This window comes from Neomonachus schauinslandi, chromosome 12, assembly GCF_002201575.2.
Source record: "Neomonachus schauinslandi chromosome 12, ASM220157v2, whole genome shotgun sequence".
In the NCBI taxonomy this organism is placed as follows: domain Eukaryota; kingdom Metazoa; phylum Chordata; class Mammalia; order Carnivora; family Phocidae; genus Neomonachus; species Neomonachus schauinslandi.
Genome location: NC_058414.1, coordinates 15,692,147 through 15,710,963, shown reverse-complemented (window position 1 = coordinate 15,710,963; position 18,817 = coordinate 15,692,147). Strand labels below are relative to the sequence as shown.

Genomic DNA, 18,817 nt, shown 5'->3' with positions numbered 1-18,817 from the left:
CCCTACAATTGTTAAATCTTTTTATCCAGATGTTGACTTTGTCTTCTGAAGTAAGAGTGTTGCAGTTTTTGAAAAGGTGACAATTTGTAACAGCCTGCTTCATTCTGAGCCACCTGAATGGATCTGGAATATGATTTGAGACTCAATCCTTGGCAGGGAGGGAAAATGAAGTTCAGAGGACACAGAATGGGGCCTAATGGGGATTGCCACATACAGTAGCACAGGTTAACACAAGTTAAAAAACAGTATCAGAAGGCTCTAACAGTTGGCAAATGGATGATGGAGAATCGAGGGTTGGAAAATTCTTTTGAGTCCTGGCAGTTGGCATTCGGGAAGTTTGTCTGGAAGTGGTAGGAGTGCAAGTTCATGGGCTAGGAATCATGGGAAGACTCCAGTGTCTAAAAAGGAATTGAGATCAGTGGGGAGACCAATAAAAAGGCAGCCTCCCTGCACACCTGTCAGGCTACCTGGAAGGGAACTTGGGCATAGGAAGGCAAGGCAAGAAGTCCTTAGATACTGAGAAGGTGTAACTTGATGCTGTGTTCCCAGGTGCTTTAGACGTGTTAAATCCCTCTTTGCTGGTAGAGTCTGGGTAGAAACCAACCTGGATAATATGTGCCAGCCAGTCACTGCTGTGGTGGCGGAGGGGTGGGTGTGGAAGGAGAATTAGACCGCATGGTGCGTTGGACGCCCCGTTCAGCTCACCTCAGAGCTGTGTGGGGATGTAGGTCTTAACGGTGCTTCCTCCCAACCCAGTGACTTCTGACTGTCCTCCCAGTAGTACCCCAGCCGGACAGAACTCCTCACTCCACAAGGAATCTCTTCTATTACTATAGCCATCCCACTGGGAAATGCTAGTAAGTTCTTCCCAAAATATGTTCATATTACTCTTCATAATACTAGCATCTGTTGAATTTAAGAACAAAAAATTTTGTGCATCCCTGAATGGCTTCTCTTCTGTTAAATTTGAGCACACTGAACAATAGCACATTCATATAAATTGATGCTGTTTTTTTGCTATGACCTGCCCATAAAGGATGAAAAGAATTAATATAGTCTCTAAACCTCTATTGGGAGCAGCCTGTGAGGTTGAAATCACCCAAGCTAAGTGGCCAGTATAATTTTTTTGTTGTTACATGTCCTTTTAAAAGACTTAAAGACTTGTACTAACATTGTACCTATAATGAAAATTCAGTGAATATTCTTTATTGCAGTTCTTTTATAATATTATTAAATACTCTAATTGTTAATACTTTATTATAATATAAACATTGTAATGATGATACCTAGACTGCTTTTAAATATATTCTTTAACTTCTGTCCTTTAATATTATAGATTAGTACCTTTCACCTCCTTCCTTTTTTTTTCTAAACTGTGGAAGCTTGGAGAAAAAAAGAAGAAAAGAAAGTCATGTAGAATCCAGTATGCTAAAAAAAAAGAGAGAGAGAGCGAGATTACAACGCAGCTCCTGTGGCTGAGGGACCCTCTCTTGGCTTCCTCACAGTGGTTACCTTCAGAAATCCCAGTTTGAAAACAATTGCCTTAGGTTGCAAAAACATCTCTTAGAGAAAACCCTACCAAATGATCTCATTCTGGCCCTAGACTTTTGTTTGTGGGGGGATTTTTGATTACTGATTCAGTTTCTTTGCTCGTTATGGGTCTGGGCTGTTCAAGTTTTCTATTTCTTCCTGTTTCAGTTTTGATAGTTTATATGTTTCTAGGAATTTATCCATTTCTTCCAGATTGCCCGATTTGTTGGCATATAATTTTTCATAATCTCTTATGATTGTTTATATTTCTGTGGTGTTGATTATGATTTCTCCTCTCTCATTCATGATTTTATTTATTTGAGTCCTTTCTCTTTTCTTTTTGATGAATCTGGCTAGGGGTTTATCAATTTTATTAATTTTTTCAAAGAACCAGCTCTTGGTTTCATCGATCTGTTCTACTGGTTTTTTGTTTGTTTGTTTGTTTCTATAGTTTATTTCTGCTTTATTCTTTATTATTTCCCTTCTTCTGCTGACTATAGGCTTCATTTGTTATTCTTTTTCTAGCCCCTTTAGGTGTAAGGTTAGGTTGTGTATTTGAGATTATTCTTGCTTCTTGAGGGAGTCTGTAGTGCTATATATTTCCTTTTAATGACCTCTTTTGCTGCATCCCAAAGGTTTTGGACCATCATGTTTTCATTTTCATTTGCTTCCATGTATTTTTTAATTTCTTCTTTAATTTCCTGGTTAAGCCACATTCATTCTCTAGTAGGATGTTCTTTAACCTCTATGTATTTGTTGTCTTTCCAAATTTTTTCTCACGCTTGACTTCAAGTTTCATAGTATCGTGGTCTGAAAATATGCACTGTATGATCTCCATCATTTTGTACTTGCTGAGGCCTAATTTGTGACCTGGTATGTGATCTGTTCTGGAGAATGTCCCATGTGCACATGAAAGGAATGTGTATTCTGCTGCTTTAGGATGAAACATTTTGAATATATCTGTGAAGTCCATCTGGTACAGTGTGTCATTCAAAGCCCTTGTTTTCTTGTTGATCTTCTGCTTAGATGATCTATCTATTGCTGTGAGTGTGGTGTTAAAGCCCCCTACTGTTAATGATATTATTATCAATGTGTTTCTTTATTTTGGTTATTAAATGGTTGGTAGAATTGGCTGTTCCCAAATTAGGAGCATGAATATTTATAATTGTTAGATCTTCTTGTTGGATAGAACCCTTTATTATGATATAGTGCCCTTCTTCATTTCTTATTACAGTCTTTGGTTTAAAAGCTAGTTTGTCTGATATAAGTATTGCTACTCTGGCTTTCTTTTGACTTCCATTAGCATGATAGATAGTTCTCCATCTCCTCACTTTCCATCTGCAGGTGTCTTTAGGTCTAAAGTGAATGTCTTCTAAGCAGCATATCGATGGGTCTTGTTTTTCATCCATTCTGACACCCTATGGCTTTTGAGTGGAGCATTTAGTTCATTTGCATTCAGAGTAATTATTGATATGAATTTAGTGCCATTTTATTACTTGTTTTGTCCTTCTTTCTGGAGACTTCTTGTGTTCCTTTCTAATCTTTGTTGCTTTTGGTCTTTCTTCCCCACTCAAAGAGTCCCCTTTAATATTTCTTGCAGGGCTGGTTTAGTGGTCCTGAACTCCTTTAGTTTCCATTTGTCTGGGAAACTCTATCTCTCCTATTCTGAGTGATAATCTTGCTGGATAGTGTATTCTTGGCTGCAGATTTTTCTCATTTAGCACATTGTGTATATCATGCCACTTTATTCTGGCCTGACAAGTTTCTGTGGAGAGATCTGCTGCTAACCTTTTTATCTTCCCTTATAAGTTAGGGACTTCTTTTGTCTTGATGCTTTCAGGATTTTTTTCTTTATATCTACATTTTGCGGATTGAACTACAGTATGTCTTGGTGTTGGCCTACTTTTATTGATTTTGATGGGAGTTCTCCGTGCCTCCTGGATCTGTAAGTCTGTATCCGTCCCCAGATTATGAATGTTTTCAGCTATTGTTCCTCAAATAAACCTTCTGCCCCCTTCTGTCTGCTTCTTCTGGGACTCCTTTGATACGAATGTTATTATTTTCATGGAGTCACTGAGTTCTCTAAGTCTACTTCCATAATCCAAGATTTTTCTTTCCCTCTTTTGATCAGCTTCATTATTTTCCATAATTCTAGCCTCTGTATCATTTATTCATTCCTCTGCTTCTTCCATCTTTGTGGTCATTACATCCAGTCAGTTTCGAATCTCAGTTCTTGCATTTGTCATTTTGGCCTGATTGGTTTTAAGCTCTTTTATCTCTGTGGTAAGGGACTCCCTGATGTCTTCTATGCTTTTCTCAAGGCCAGCTAGTATCCTTATGATTGTTGCTTTAAATTCTGGCTCTGGCATATTGCTTACATCCGTTTCAATTAGATCCCTAGCCGTGACCTTTTCTTCTTCTTTCTTTTGGGATGAATTCCTCTGTCTTGGCATTTTGTCTAGGTTTCCGTCTTCTCCTGTGTGTTAGAAAAGCTTGTTTGGTTTCCTGCCCCTGAGAGTAATGGCTTTACGAAGAAGAGGCCATACAGTGCTCAGGACTGGTACCTCAGGAAGTGTCTCTGGTATTGCTGTGTGCACTCGGCTGCTGTGTTATGGCTGCTCTTTGCCTCAGGTCAGCTGTCTGCAGAGGCTTTCCTAGCCTGCAGCGGGGAGTGTTTGGATCTTGGTCAGAGTGTGCTGAGTTTTAACTAGGTGTGCTCTGTTTCCACTAGAGCTGAGGCTCTGCAGAACTCTGTGGTCAGTAGTGGTGTGTGTGGGGGGGAGTTGTGCTGGTCTTCTTGGGGAGGGCCTGCTGCCCTTGCTCTCAGGCACACTTGCTCAAGAAAGCAGTACCAGCAGAGTGCAGGGGCGCGGGGCTGGCTGTAAGAGATGTCGGCAGCGGTGTTAGGGCTGTGCTGTTTACTGATGTTGGGTTATGCTGAGGGGCAGGGGAGCCAGCCAGCTCCTTTGTCCCTGCGGAGGGACCTCGTGTTCACTGCTGTCAGGAAAGCCGTCCCAGAAGAGCAATAATTTCCCTTCGGGTGTCCTGGGTGTTTTTCAGATCACTGCTTACATAGTCTGTGTCTGGGTTGCTTGCCTGCCTGGACCAGTGCAGGCACTTTGGGTTCTATCCTAGCCAGGCCAGCTGAGTTTTAAAACTTCAAACTTGAGGGACCTGGCGTGGTGGGGACCTGGCTGGTCCTCTTTGGGAGAGTCTTGCCGCGCTGGGATTGATGGTTTGACCCAGAAGGGTGGTTGCACCAGGGTCAGGAGCTTGTGGCTTGGGGCAAAACACACAGAAGAGCCAGTGTCCAGGTGAGCTGCCCTCAGCAAGTGTCTCCGCACCTGTGCTGACGGGCGGGGGAGGGAAGTGGTGCCTGCTGGCTCTTTTGTCCCAGGAGAGGTAATACCACCTCTTCCAAATGTCCTCCAAGAAGGGGGATCTGTCTCAGGTGGGCCACGGGGTTGCCTGCCTGCCTTCTCTACAGGAGCACTGCAGCGCCCTCGGGCTCTGTTCCAGCCACAACCTGGACCTCTAAAACTCCAGTCTTTGAGCCCTGCTGGTTGTAAAACTCACAAGAATCAGCCTCTCATTTCCCAGTCGATGGCTTTGGGGAAGTGTGCTCCTTGCTCAATCCCCTGTGCGCTCTTCTGTCTGTCTGTCTGTCTCTCTCTCTCTCTCCTCTCTCTGAGACCAGGACTCCCTCCCCTCTGCAGCACCTGCAATCTGTTTCTCCCCCAAATCACATCTCCACACCTCCTACCTTCTGCAATGTGGCCTCCTCTCTCTCTAGTTGTGCAGTTTGTTGTCAGTCCTCAGCTAGATTTCTTGGATATTCAGAATGATTTGATATTTATCTAGCTGTGTTCAAGGGACGAAGCAAACCTAGGGTCCTCCTACTACTCTGCCATCTTAGCTCCCACCGGGACAACGTGAAATTTGTGAGAAAAATTTAAGAAAATTACAAACATTAAAAAAAAAAACAAAACAAAAAACCTTGAAATTTGACAGCCACTTCATTCAAGAAGCACTTAGTAAGCTCCTTTTTTTTATTTTAATTTTTTTTCTTCTGAGCTTACTTTCTCTCAAAAAATTTGGATAAAGTAAGCTCCTTTTTAAATATGGCCCCATGACTGATGCAGAAGGAGGGTGACATGCAAAGGGGAATATGAAACATCATAGATCTGATCACAAGAAGTGAGATGGGGAGCGCCCTGCCTGGATGGCTAAGTTGGTTAAGTGTCCAACTCTTGATCTCAGCTCAGGTCTTGATCTCAGAGTCACTTAAAAAAAAGGAAGTTAGATAGGCCCATATGATGGTGGTATAATACTGAAAGGGACAATGGAGTCCCCGAAGGAAGGGTAGTAAAGTTCTATGTGGAGCAGGAGAGGATTTGCAGCAGGAGGGAGCAAGGCAATTCTTGGAGGAGGGACACTTGACCTGGGTTGGAAAAGGAAGGGCAAGAGCAGGTAAGGAGAGAGGAAAGTATGGGTGTTTTATAGCAAACTGGAAGTAGGTAAGTTTGGCTGCAGGTTGGGTACCACCAAGTGAACAGTGAGAAGTAAGGCTGAGGCCAAATGGTGCATGGCCTGAATCACGAGTGTATGCAATTTGATTCTTAGAACAACTATAACATACTCAGAAAATGCTGTAGTAAACATAAAAATAAAAATTTTGTGTGATCTGCATTTTTTCAACATAGTGTATCTGGTGACTTGGATATTTCCTCTATTATTATATGAAATATTTATATTTTATATATTTATATATATTTATATTATATATTTATATATATATTTTTATAAAAATACATTTTTTCAGGCAGAAGCTGACCACATTGTGACTTTGCAGCCATTTAGAGATAAATGTGAACCTGTTTTTCTTTTTAGTGTTGTAAGTATAATATTTATCATCTCAAATATATTATCAGATTCTAATTTACAGTTAAATAGCAAGTAGCATTGTGAAATTACCGTGGGACTATTTTCTGATTGTAGTAATCATAGATTTCTTTTGCCTTATCTTTGCTTGTCTGTTAATATATTTTATAACTTGACCTCTAGGAGTGTGTAATGGGTTGAGGAGATTAGACAACCACTCATTGAGTTGCTCAAAAAGAAAAATAAGATGGTATTTACCTTTCCTGAGGAAATAATTGGAGATTTGTATGATGAATTACTATTTATAGGAGTGAAAAGTTGGAAATTTCTTCGATACCCAGTAGCAGAGAATTGGTTCTAAGTATTCATGTATACTAATACAAGGACATATCTGTCTGACAACTATTTTGTAATATATGCTGCTTCTATCTCCGCATGTACAAATGTGTAGAAAGAAGACAGAGCATTCATCAGATTATCAGTAGTAGCTTTCTAGTATGGGGGAAGGATGCAGTAGTTTTTTCTTGATACTTTTTCATATTTTCCCAATACTCTGTGATGAATATACAACCTTCATAATCAGGAAGACATAACAAGTGCTACTTTCCAGAAGGAGAATATTTACAGTTAAAAGCTATGTGACACAGAGTGCAGCTGCTATAGAGCTAGAGAATTGGACATAATAAGGAAAGGCTTTCCAGAGAGGGCTTGGACTCTTCCTCTACTATTAGATACTTGGATTATTATTTTTTTGTATTAGAAATCATTATTTTAAAAACACTTTTGGCTAGAACTTTTTGCTTCTATGAAATAATGCTTTTGCAACAATTTCAAGGAATTGAGTTACCGGGTTAATTGAATTTTAAAAATTGCATTGCAGATCTTGCTCTAAGTTGGACATGCAGGATTGGTGATTTAGGTGAGGGGTCAGTCAGTTCTTTTAGTAAAGGGCCAGATAGTATTTTCAGCTTTGCCAAAATACAGCCTCTGTGCTGGGTCATTGTTTGCTGACCCTTGGCCTAGACATAGTTTAGGGAACCAGAGTGAGTAACACCCGAAAATAGGCTCGTGGGCTAATATTAGTAACAGTGAGTAGCAGTTAGGAGCATGGGACTGAAGAAGAGAGACTGGCCAGGGGGACCATCACATAGAGTCTGGAGCCCTGGGACCACCATCACCCTGCCAGGTTGGTCAGCTCTGATCAGGAGACCATACCCACCCTCCTTAACTGGACCATCCAGTCCACGTTCTCTTAACTGCAACCAGTGCCTGGAATATAAATCCACCCTTTTTCCCAGCCCTGAATAGTTCATCCTTCTCAAGCTCAGAATATTCTTTTCCTGACTAATTCTTGCAATTCTCTACCATCTTGCAAACCCTTTCACTGTGTGACATCTGGAATTGAGATGAGTAATTAGCACACTTTCGAAGATCTTTCACCATGGCTCTTAGCCTTTACTCCATTTCCTTGACTTTCCTTAAATCTGTCTCCTTACTTAGGAGCAGCCCAGAGTGGTGACTACTTTCTCGGATCATATGTCTTGAGGCCAGGAGCAGAATTGATATTCCCTTTACTTCTTATTTCAGTAACTTTCTTTTCCTTGCTAATTAGAGGTCTTTTCCCTGCTAACTTAGCTATTTGGCTAAACTTCCTTCTCTCCCACCTCACCCCTGTCATTTACTGGTCTTCACATCAGTTCTGTCAATGACTGAGGACTTTGGCCTGTGGGCTCAAACCCCTTTCAAAACCCCTGTCCTGCCATCCCCCTGGGGACTGCAGTATCCACATTGGCAACCCACCCACATCCTGGCCTCTCAATTCCTGACCTCTACTGCCAATTAACTTTTCTCCAGTGCACCTCAACCAGTTGCTCATGCAGTCATGCCTCAGGCTTTGCTCCATATCCACAATCATTCATCTAAGAATCTCAGTCTGTGCCCACAAAACCACCACCAAGCCATCGCTTGTTTATATAGATATTCCCACCATGGCTCTTTGTATTGCTTAGCACACTTAGCTGACAACAAATTCATTCCAGCAAGTTTCAGCAGGAAGGGCTTTTTCAAGGGATGTTAGAAAGTCCCCAGAATTGTTGGAAGGTTCCTTTTAGTGGGAAATGGTAACTAGAGTGGCAGTATCTATTTAAACCTTTCTCAACTGGATCCTTTTCATTAACCTTTGAAGATGATGAACTGTTTCCAATTAAAAAATAATGCTTTTTTTGATGCCATGCCTCTCTCCAGCTACCACCCATCTCTCTCCTTTGTCTCACAGCTAAATTTCACAGAAAAGTTTGCATAATTATTTTTACTCCATTTTTTTCATATCCCAGTAATGCCTCAACCCATTCCATCTGCCTTCTCTCTGGTTATTCAAGCAAATTTGCTGTTGCTAGTGTACCCAGTTACCAGCCTGTTGTTACATATATGGCCACTTTTAGGCTCATTATGCTGTACCTGTCAAGTGTATTGAATGTGGTGGCTATACCCTCTTTTTATTTATTTATTTATTTATTTATTTATTTATTTATATTTATTTATTTATTTATTTATATGTTATGTTAGTCACCATACATTACATCATTCGTTTTTGAGGTAGTGTTCCATGATTCATTGTTTGCGAATAACACCCAGTGCTCCATTCAATATGTGCCCTCCTTAATACCCATCACCGGGCTAACTTTTTTTTAAACATTGGCTTCTTTTGGCTTTGTTACTTGGTTTCCCTTTTGCCTACCTAGATGTTATTCCCCTCCATCTCCTTTGCAGGTTTACCTTTTTTTATCCAGCCCTTAAATATTTATCTTATCATGCTTTATACACTCCTTAGAAAATTTCCTCCATACACAGTTTCAGTTGTCACTACCTATATATCAAGAACTCAAGTTTATGTCTTCAGCTAATTCCTATACCTTGAGCTCCAGACTTGTGTATCCAGCTGGTGCTTTGACATCCCCTCTCTGTTATCTGAAGGGCCTCTCACAAGGGACTGGTCCAATAACAGAGCGCCCCCTCCCCAGGAAATGTAGTCTTCTAAGTGTCACCTCATTGGATGATTAACATCTTAATTTATCCACTTTCTTAACAGAAACAGAAAACTGAGCTTAGTGACATCTCTGTACCTCACACCCAATCCACTCCAGACTTTGGACCTGTCAATTTCACCACCCAAGTCTTTCTCACACTCATCTGCGTCTTTCCATTCTTTCCATCTCCTTTACCAGTGCCACAGACTGAGCAACCATCTCTCTCACCGTCATCTCTAGAATAGCCCCTAATTTGTATACAAACATCTGCTCCCTTCTAACTCTTCTAAACATGGTAGGTGAAATGGTCTTTACAAATAACAGTTCAGATTGTGGTCACTGCCTCTGTTTCAACATGCCTAAGGCTTCCCACTGCATTTAGGTTAGAGGCTTTGTCATTCCATGACCCACAAGGCTCTGCATGGTCTGGCTCCCCCTCGCTGTTAGGCTTCATCTCATACCAGGCATCCCCTCACTTTCTCGGCTGGTCTTCTCATTTGCCATAATCCCTTCTGGCCTCAGGACCATTGCATCTCTATTCCTTTTGCCTGGAATGCTCTTTCTTCTCCATTTTGCCTCATTATCTCTTACCCATTCTACATATTTTAACCCAAGAATCCCTTCCTGATATTGATAAGCAACTTTGCCAATTTCCTTGACCAGGACAGATTCTTGTAGATGTTCCCAGTGCTTTGTACTTGGTGGTACTTGTCATGGTTGTTATATTACATGTGCTTGTCTGTGGGTTTTTTCTCCTTTTTTATAATTTAATTAGGCCACATACCAGGACTGCTGTTCCATACCATCATGCTTGGAACTGTGCCAATAAACAGGTTTTTTGTAAATATATGTTGAAAGATGGAAGAAAGGGGGCATAGTGTCAAAAATAATTAGGGAAGGTAAAGTTGGGAGACTTGTACAGAACCATCGAACATAATGCAGGGATTCCTTGCCTTTGTTTGTAGGAGAACAGACATTGTGGAGGTAGAATTCAAAGAGCTGTGTTTTTCAAATCAAGATGTACTTTCCCATCACTAATACTTTATTTTAAAATGGCTAGTTTTAGCTAAAAAGGATTGGTGGGGGTGTAGGGCTGGGTGGGGTGACTTCATCAAGTTGAATTCTGGACTTATCCTGAAAATGGAAGTTTCCTTCATGCTTTCTTTTCCCATATAGAATGGCAAAATTATTGCAAAGATAAATGGTGCAAATGCACCACTTGTTAATCAAAAAATTATTAACTTGGTCAATGAGGAGAAGAAAATTGCAGCAGGTGAAATGGTTCGCCCTCAGGTAATACTTTACTATTTTATTCTTAAAAAGATGTATTACATCTTTTTTGTTGTTTTACTAGGGAATTATTCCCAAGTTTTGTAACCATCTAGGTTTCTAAATGGTACAGACTTTCTGGGAGTTATTTTGTCAATATGAATCAAAGGCCTTAAAAAACACATGTATCATTTGAGCAATTATGCTCCAATAATTTTCCCTACAAAGATAATAAGACAAATTTAGAAAAGAGCATTTATAGCAGGGTTGTCTGTTATTAAAAATTTGGAATCACTCCAAATGTCGAGCCACACCAGTGCCTGGGTAACTCAGTCGGTTAAGCATCTGCCTTCAGGTCAGGTCATGATCAAAGGGTTTTTGGAACCGAGCCCCACATGGGGTTCCCTGCTCAGCAGGGAGGCTGCTTCTCCCTCTCCCTATGTCCCTCCCCCCTGCTTGTGCACTCACTCTCTCAAATAAATATTTAAAATCTTTAAATGTCAACCAATGCTGAATAGTTCCACAAAATGTCTGTAATTTTTGTCATAAATTATACAAATCCATACAGTGGAATATTATTTAATGTGTTCTGGCTCTGTACTTACTGATATTGAAAAAGGACAAAGATAGATTGACAAATGAAAACAAGAGAGCCATTTGGTAGGATACTTAGAAATAAGATCCAGCATGTGAAGAGTATCATCTATGTAATGAAAGATAAACCATTTAAAAATTAAGAAATTACAAAGCATGTGGAGGTATGAACATAATAGTATAAGAAAGGAAGCCACAGAGGAAACTGATTAGAAATACAGGCGGATAGCGCTGCTGAGGGGCCCACAATCTAGGACGCTACAGTTTATAGCAGCACAGACAGAAAAGGAGCTAGTGTGGCCTGGAGAACTCACTGAAGAACAGACTGTGATCTCTCTGCTCTGAGGCAGAGTGTTGGAAATGATCTCTTCTGCTCTGGCTCTCAGAAGAGACACAGAAAGCCACCAGGGAAAGCCACCAGAGAACAAAAGCCCCCCGAAAATGATCCCCACTGAGCCCATCCCCCACCACAGGGGGCAGGGCAACTTGGCCCAAACAGGGTTGCTTGAGTAACAGTGTGGCAGGCCCGTCCCCCAGAAGACAGGCTGGGAGAACAAGAGGCCAGCAACCCTAAGGTTCCTATAAAACAGGTGCATCTTGCTTGGGTTGTGGTCAATAGTTTGGACTCTGTACATTCCCTCAACCACCCATCAACAGAATGACTAGGAGGAGGAACCCCCCAAATAGGAAAGACTCAGAGACTGTGACTTCTGCCACAGATTTACAAATGGATAGAGATATAACCAAGATGTCAGAGATGGAATTCAGGGTAGCAGTTGTGAAGGCAATAGCTAGAATGGAGAAATTGATTAATGGCAACATAGAGTCTCTAAGGGCAGAAATGAAAGCTGAATTGGCAGAATTTAGAAATGCTATCAATGAGATCCAATCTAATCTAGATAATCTAACAGCTAGGGTAAGCGAGGCAGAAGAACAAGTTAGTGATCTAGAAAATGAATTAATAGACAAGAAGGAAAAAGAGGAGGCCAGGGAAAAACAACTCAAAATCCATGAAAATAGAATCAGAGAAATAAATGACACCATGAAACATTCCAATCTCAGAATTATTGGGATCCCTGAGGGGGTGGAGAGAGAGAGAGGACTGGAAGATATATTTGAGCAAATCATAGCTGAGAACTTCCCTGATCTGGGGAATGAAACAAACATTCGTGTCCTAGAGGCAGAGAGGACCCCTCCCAAGATCAAGGAAAACAGGCCAACACCCCGGCATGTAATAGTAAAACTCGCAAATCTTAGAACCAAGAAAACCATCTTAAGGGCAGTTAGGGGGAAGAGATTCCTTACATACAGAGGGAGGAACATCAGAATGACATCAGACCTATCCACAGAGACCTGGCAAGCCAGAAAGGCCTGGCAAGACATATTCAGGGTACTAAACGAGAAGAACATGCACCCAAGAATACTTTATCTGGCAAGGCTGTCATTTAGAATGGATGGAGAGATGCAGAGCTTCCACGACTGGCAGAAAGTGAAAGAATATGTGACCACTAAGCCGACCCTGCAAGAAATATTAAGGGGGGTTCTATAAAAGGAGAAAGACCCCAAGAGTGATATAGAACAGAAATTTACAGAGACAATCTATAAAAACAAGGTCTTCACAGGCAACATGATGACAATAAATTCATATCATTCAATAATCACTCTCAACGTGAATGGCCTAAATGCTCCCATAAAACGGCACAGGGTTGCAGATTGGATGAAAGGACAGGACCCACCCATATGCTGTCTACAAGAGACTCATTTTGAACCTAAAGATACATACAGACTGAAAGTGAAGGGATGGAGATCCATCTTCCATGCCAGCAGACCTCAAAACAAAGCTGGGGTAGCAATTCTCGTAGCAATTCTCATATCAGACAAATTAGATTTTAAACTAAAGACTGTAGTTAGAGACACAGAAGGACACTATATCATTCTTAAAGGGTCTATCCAACAAGAAGATCTAACAATTGTAAATATCTACGCCCCCCAACATGGGAGCAGCCAACTACATAAGCCAACTGTTAACCGAAATAAAGAGTCATATTGATAACAATACGTTAATTGTAGGAGACCTCAATACGCCATCCTCAGCAATAGACAGATCATCTAAGCAGAAAATCAACAAGGAAACAAGAGCTTTGAATGACACACTGGACCAGATGGACCTCATAGATATATACAGAACATTCCACCCTAAAACAACAGAATACTCATTCTTCTCGAGCACACATGGAACTTTCTCCAGAAGAGACCACATACTGGGTCACAAATCAGGTCTCAACCTATACCAAAAGACTGATATTATTCCCTGCATATTCTCAGACCCTAATGCTTTAAAACTGGAACTCAATCACAAGAAAAAATTTGGCAGAAATTCAAACACTTGGAAGCTAAAGACCACTCTGCTCAAGAATGTTTGGGTCAACCAGGAAATCAAAGAAGAACTTAAAGAATTCATGGAAACCAGTGAGAATGAAAACACATCAGTCCAAAACCTATGGGATACTGCAAAGGCGGTCCTAAGGGGGAAATACATAGCCATCCAAGCCTCACTCAAAAAAATAGAAAAATTCCGATTTCACCAACTAACTCTACACCTTAAAGAACTAGAGAAAAAGCAACAAATGATGCTTAAGCCACACATTAGAAGAGAAATAATTAAGATTAGAGCAGAGATCAATGAATTAGAAACCAGAAACACAGTAGATCAGATGAACAAAACTAGAAGCTGGTCCTTTGAAAGAATTAATAAGATCGAGAATCCACTGGCCAGACTGATCCAAAAGAAAGAGAAAGGACCTAAAAAAATAAAACTATAAATGAAAGGGGAGAGATCACGACGAACACCAAGGAAATAGAAACAATTATTAGAAATTATTATCAACAAATATATGCCAATAAACTGAGCAATCTGGATGAAATGGACGCTCTCTGGAAACCTATAAGCTGCCAAGACTGAAACAGGAAGAAACTGACAAACTGAATAGGCCAATAACCAGTAACGAGATTGAAGCAGTGATCAAAAACCTCCCAAAAAACAAGAGTCCAGGGCCTGATGGATTCCCTGGGGAATTCTACCAAACATTCAAAGAAGAAATAATACCTATCCTCCTGAAGCTGTTTCAAAAAATAGAAACAGAAGGAAAGCTTCCAGACTCATTCTATGAGGCCAGCATTACCTTAATCCCCAAACCAGGCAAAGACCCTGTCACAAAGGAGAATTTCAGACCGATATCCCTGATGAATATGGATTCCAAAATCCTCAACAAAATCCTATCTAATATTATCCAACAATACATTAAAAGGATCATCCACCACAACCAAGTGGGATTTATCCCCGGGATGCAAGCGTGGTTCAACATTCACGAATCAATCAATGTGACAGAACACATTAATAAGAGGAGAGAGAAGAACCATATGGTCCTCTCAATTGATGCAGAAAAAGCATTTGACAAAATACAGCATCCTTTCCTGATTAAAACTCTTCAGAGTGTAAGGATAGAGGGAACATTCCTCAAGTTCATAAAATGCATCTATGAAAAACCCACACTGAGTATCATTCTCAATGGGGAAAAGCTGAGAGCCTTTCCCTTAAGTTCAGGAACACGACAAGGTTGCCCACTCTCACCACTATTGTTCAACATAGTACTAAACGTCCTAGCAACAGCAATCAGACAACAAAAAGAAATAAAAGGTATTCAAATTGGCAAAGAAGAAGTCAAACTCTTTCTTTTCGCAGATAACATTACTAGATTACTAGAACTCACACAGCAATTCAGTAATGTGTCAGGATACAAAATCGATGCACAGAAATGACTTGCTTTCTTATACATTAACAATGCAAGTGTAGAAAGAGAAATTAGAGAAATGATTCCATTCACATTAGCACCAAAACCCATAAGATATCTCAGAATAAACCTAACCAAATAAGTAAAGGATCTATACTCTAGGAACTACAGAACACTCATGAAAGAAATCGAAGAACACACAAAAAGGTGGAAAAACATTCCATGCTCATGGATCAGAAGAATAAACATTGTTAAAATGTCTATGCTACCCAGAGCAATCTATACCTTCAACACCATCCTGATCAAAATTCCAGTGACATTTTTCAAATGGAACAAACAATCCTAAAATTGTAAGGAATCAGAAAAGACCCAGAATCACCAAGGAAACGTTGAAAAAGAAAAACAAAGCTGGGGGCAGCATGTGGCCTGATTTCAAGCTATATTACAAGGCAGTGATCACCAACAGAGCATGGTACTGGCACAAAAACAGACATATCGACCAATGGAACAGACTAGAGAGCCCACATATGGACCCTGAACTCTATGGTCAAATAATCTTCGACAAAGCAGGAAAAAATATGCAATGCAAAAAAGACAGTCTCTTCAATAAATGGTGCTAGGAAAATTGGACAGCTATATACAGGAATGAAACTCGACCATTCTCTAACACCATACACAAAGATAAAGTCAAAATGGATGAAAGACCTCAATGTGAGACAGGAATCCATCAAAATCCTAGAAGAGAACCTCTTTGACATCGGCCACAGCAACTTCTTTCAAGATACATCTCCAAAGGTTAGTGAAACAAAAGCAAAAATGAACTTTTGGGACTTCATCAGGATAAAAAGCTTCTGCACAGCAAAGGAAACAGTCAACAAAACAAAGAGGCAACCCACAGAATGGAGAAGATATTTGCAAATGACACTACAGATAAAGGGCTGGTATCCAAGATCTATAAAGAACTTCTCAAACTCAATACCCAAAAAACAAGTAATCCAATCAAGAAATGGGCAGAAGACATGAACAGATACTTCTTCAAAGACATACAAATGGCTAACAGACACATGAAAAAGTGCTCAACATCACTCGGCATCAGGGAAATCCAAATCAAAACCTCAATGAGATACCACCTTACACTAGTTAGAATGGTAAAAATGGACAAGGCAAGAAACAACAAATGTTGGAGAGGTTGTGGAGAAAGGGGAACCCTCTTATACTGTTGGTGGGAATGCAAGTTGGTACAGCCACGTTGGAAAACAGTGGAGGTTCCTCAAAAAATTAAAAATAGAGCTACTCTATGACTCAGTAATTGCACTACTGGGTATTTACCCCAAAGACGCAGATGTAGTGAAAAGGAGGGCCATATGCACCCCAATGTTCATAGCAGCTATGTCTGTAATAGCCAAACTGTGGAAAGAGCCGAGATGCCCTTCAACAGATGAATGGATAAAGAAGATGTGGTGCATATATACAATGGAATATTACTCAGCCATCAGAAAGGATGAATACCCAACTTTTACATCAACATGGATGGGACTGGAGGAGATTATGCTAAGTGAAATAAGTCAAGCAGAGAAAGTCAATTATCATACGGTTTCACTTTTTTGTGGAACATAAGGAGTAGCATGGAGGACATTAGGAGAAGGAAGGGAAAAATGAAGGGGGGGACATCAGAGGGGGAGACGAACCATGAGAGACTATGGACTCTGAGAAACAAACTGAAGGTTTTAGAGGGAAGGAGGGTGGGGGGATGGGTTAGCCTGGTGATGGGTATTAAGGAGGGCATGTACTGCATGGAGCACTGGGTGTTATACGAAAACAATGACTCGTGGATCACTAAATCAAAAACTAATGATCTACTGTATGGTAACATAACATAATAAAATAAAATAACATTAAAAAATACAGGCAGATAAGGAAGAGCTACCAGTGTTATTGAAATGAACACACCTGAGCTCGCACATGCGCATGCGCACGTGTCCACACACACAATACACCTACGCATGCCAAACCAACCACAAGAGTGAAAAGGGAAAGTATGAACTTAAAAAGTGGAAAGTACAGATGAGGCAAGAAATACTGAAAAATAGAAATAATGAGAAGATATAGGTTCAAGCTTGTATTAAGTATTTGCTATAAAAATACCAGTTTAAATCAGAAAAGGATAAAAAATTTGATCAACAGGCTTAGGAATATTGGGTTAACTATTTGTATGAGAAATTTATATCATTTTCTCATATCATATACATAAATTACAGATGAATTACAGAGCTGAATATGAAGAAAGAAAGCATAAAAGCATTAGAAGAAAATACTGGTGAACGTTTGTATTGTCTTAGGTTAAGGAAGGCATTGTAAACCTAACACAAAACAGAGATATCAAAAAGGAAAAATTGATTTGATTATTTAAAACCTTGAAGTGCACCCTAAAATGTAAAAGGAAAACAGCAAACTGGGAAAAATTCTTGTACTCTATGTCTATGTGCTAATATCCATAGTATGCACAAAGTACTTTTTGAGTGTTAAGAAAAAAATGAACATTTTGATGGAAGAGTGGCAAATGACAAATATGGGGACTTTACATTCATAATAGTGATTTTTCTTATCCAAGGGCATTTTTCTTTAGTTTTCAGATTTTCTTTTTTGTCAGGGAATCTTCTCTCCCTCCTCTCTGTCTCTTTCTCCCTCTCACCGCCCCCCCGCCATCCCCACTTGTTTGTGAAAATTGTAATTACTAGGACTTTTTGAAGAGCTGCTGTTTGCCAACATTTATAAACAGATCTCCTCATTTAATTTTTACAGAAATCTTTTTCCTTCCTAGTTTTATTGAGATATGACTGACAAACAACATTGTATTGATTGAATGTATATAACATAATGATTTGATATCTGTATATATTGTGAAATGATCACTAAGTTTAACATCTGTCACCTTCCATAGTTAACAATTTTGTTTTGTTGTGATGAGGACTTTCAAGATCTACTCTCTTAGTAACTTGCAAGTATACTATACAGTATTATTATGTATAGTCACTATGCTGTATGTTATACCCTCAGAACTTATTTATCTTATAACTGGAAGTTTGTACCTTTGGTCACCTTCACCCAATTCCCACACTTCCCACCCTCTACCTCTGGTAACCACCATTCTGTTCTCTGTGTTTATGAGTTTAGTTTTTTTTTTTTTTAGATTCCACATATAAGTGAGATTGGATAGAATTTGTCTTTCTCTGTCTGACTGATTTTATTTAGCATAGTGCCCTCAAGGTCCTTCTATGTTGTCACAAATAGAAGGATTTCCTTCATTTTTATGTGGGAATAATATTGCATTGCATGTATATACCATGTCTTTATCCATTCATCCATTATGGACATTTATTTATTTATTTATTTTAAAGATTTTATTTATTTGACAGAGAGAGACACAGCGAGAGGGGGAACACAAGCAGGGGGAGTGGGAGAGGGAGAAGCAGGCTTCCCGCTGAGCAGGGAGCCTGATGCGGGGCTCGATCCCAGGACCCTGAGATCATGACCCGAGCCAAAGGCAGACACTTAACGACTGAGCCACCCAGGCGCCCCATTGATGGACGTTTAGGTTGTCTGCATGTCTTGGCTATTATGAATAATGCTACAGGGAACATGGGTATGCACATAACTTTTCTTTTCTTTCTTTCTTTCTTTCTTTCTTTCTTTCTTTCTTTCTTTCTTTCTTTCTTTCTTTCTTTC

At 40.0% G+C, this 18,817-nt stretch overlaps 1 protein-coding gene across 1 annotated transcript in view; it reads left to right on the top strand.

The window, feature by feature from the left end:
- The window catches only part of NME8 (NME/NM23 family member 8), a 56,142-nt gene that overhangs the window by 2,035 nt on the left and 35,290 nt on the right, over positions 1–18,817 (top strand). The window contains exons 4-5 of the mRNA XM_044920217.1: positions 6,353–6,424; positions 10,614–10,730. Of these exons, the coding sequence (XP_044776152.1) occupies positions 6,353–6,424; positions 10,614–10,730 (189 nt within the window). The remainder of the gene's footprint in view (positions 1–6,352; positions 6,425–10,613; positions 10,731–18,817) is intronic.